At 28.9% G+C, this 1,527-nt stretch overlaps 1 protein-coding gene across 2 annotated transcripts in view; it reads right to left on the minus strand.

Annotated features, from left to right (window-relative positions):
* Positions 1–893: 893 nt before the first annotated feature.
* Positions 894–1,527, minus strand: part of LOC108720248 (transmembrane protein 181) — a 10,102-nt gene continuing 9,468 nt past the window's right edge. For both annotated transcript variants that reach the window (XM_018444144.1, XM_018444142.1), the window contains exon 13: positions 894–1,142. In XM_018444144.1, coding sequence (XP_018299646.1) covers positions 1,009–1,142 — 134 coding nt within the window. In that variant the 3' untranslated portion in view covers positions 894–1,008. The remainder of the gene's footprint in view (positions 1,143–1,527) is intronic.

The raw sequence follows: 1,527 nt of genomic DNA on the forward strand, positions 1-1,527 counted from the left end.
TTCTAATTTATAAACAATGATTTTATTAAAAATTGCTATTAAACATAGCTTTTAAACATCAATGTCGTTATTAAGAATACATTCCAATATTCATTATACTAATACTGAAAATTTATAGTTCACATTTCCTGTATACTGTAGATTTTCAATATTGACAGTGACTATCGAAATGTCTAAGATGCGATGTATAAAACTTTTTTAATATTTGAATTTCTATTATAAAATATTTTTAATTTCAATTATATATAAAAATAATGCAATCAATTGAATAGTTATAAAAATAATAAGGCATTAAAGTAGCAATAAAAGTAACAGTTTACTTCATAAATTTAGCGTTACTGTAAAAATATAACGACATTATCGTTACTGTTACAGACAGAAAAAAGCAACGATCGTTACCAAGAAAGTACTTAGTAAACGAAAATAGTCCATTTTCACTTTTTTTATTCAGTTGGATTGGAGTACTGCATTTTGTATTCAGAATTTTGAATTGAGCACTATTATTCACAATGCATTTATAGAACTGAAGTTTTTTTAAATTGAAAGGCATAGAAATGCTTTTATGCAATTCCTATAAATGAATAAAAATGCATTGGGATTGAAAAGGATTCATTTCAACGTTCGCAAATGCGTATTCCTGAAAATCTAAATCCATTTCAATGTGATGTGTATCCATTCCCCTTTATTGGGTATAAAACAAGTGTAACGCGTTACTTTTCAACTTTAATAAATTCACATTAGTATATACTCACAGTTTATGTACAATATGCATCTCTTCTTTAGAGTCTGCATAAACATGACACAAAGTCTTTGTTTACAATTAACATTTGATTTATCAACATTACTTACATGACTTTTTAGTTTGTTTTTTTCAACTTTTAATATGACGGCAGTATGACTACGAATCAGAATAGAAATATAAATCGAAAGTCTCCTCATTGACTTTTTTATGTAACGATTTATCTTTCGATAATGATTAGCAGAAAATATGAAATTTTTTTAAGGCCCTCAGTCACTATCCTCTGTGTTTCGTGGAGCGCGAGTTAACGGTCGCCGACTATCCTCGTCCGATCCGTATATTACTTCCTCCTCCGAATCATTGAACATCGAGAACGCAGGGCTATCTTTCGTTATCGATGAATCTGTAATAAATATAACAAAGAAATTATGTTTTTAATACGAATAATATGACTCCACATATTTGAATTAACGATATAAGTTGTAAGTATAATACACAAGAAACAAAACAGACTAAAGAAGAAAATCACAATAATATATATACAGGGTGTTTCCAAATTAAATGGCAAAACTTCGGGAGCGTGTAGAGGAGTAAAAAACTAAGAAAAAAAGTCCTATAGACATATGCTCGTTTTTGCTCCGTTTCAGAGAAATCGAAAAAAAATGTTTACATTTCTTGCCATATCTAGCACCGACATATTTGATTACATTTTCCACTTTCTGTTATGAATTTGTCAGTCGCTCTTTGAAAGCCTTTAACAGTAGATGAATTTTGTCTTTTGCAATATG

The sequence above is a fragment of the Mycetomoellerius zeteki genome, unplaced genomic scaffold (genome assembly GCF_001594055.1).
Source record: "Mycetomoellerius zeteki isolate Tzet28-1 unplaced genomic scaffold, Tzet1.0 scaffold149, whole genome shotgun sequence".
NCBI classification, from domain to species: domain Eukaryota; kingdom Metazoa; phylum Arthropoda; class Insecta; order Hymenoptera; family Formicidae; genus Mycetomoellerius; species Mycetomoellerius zeteki.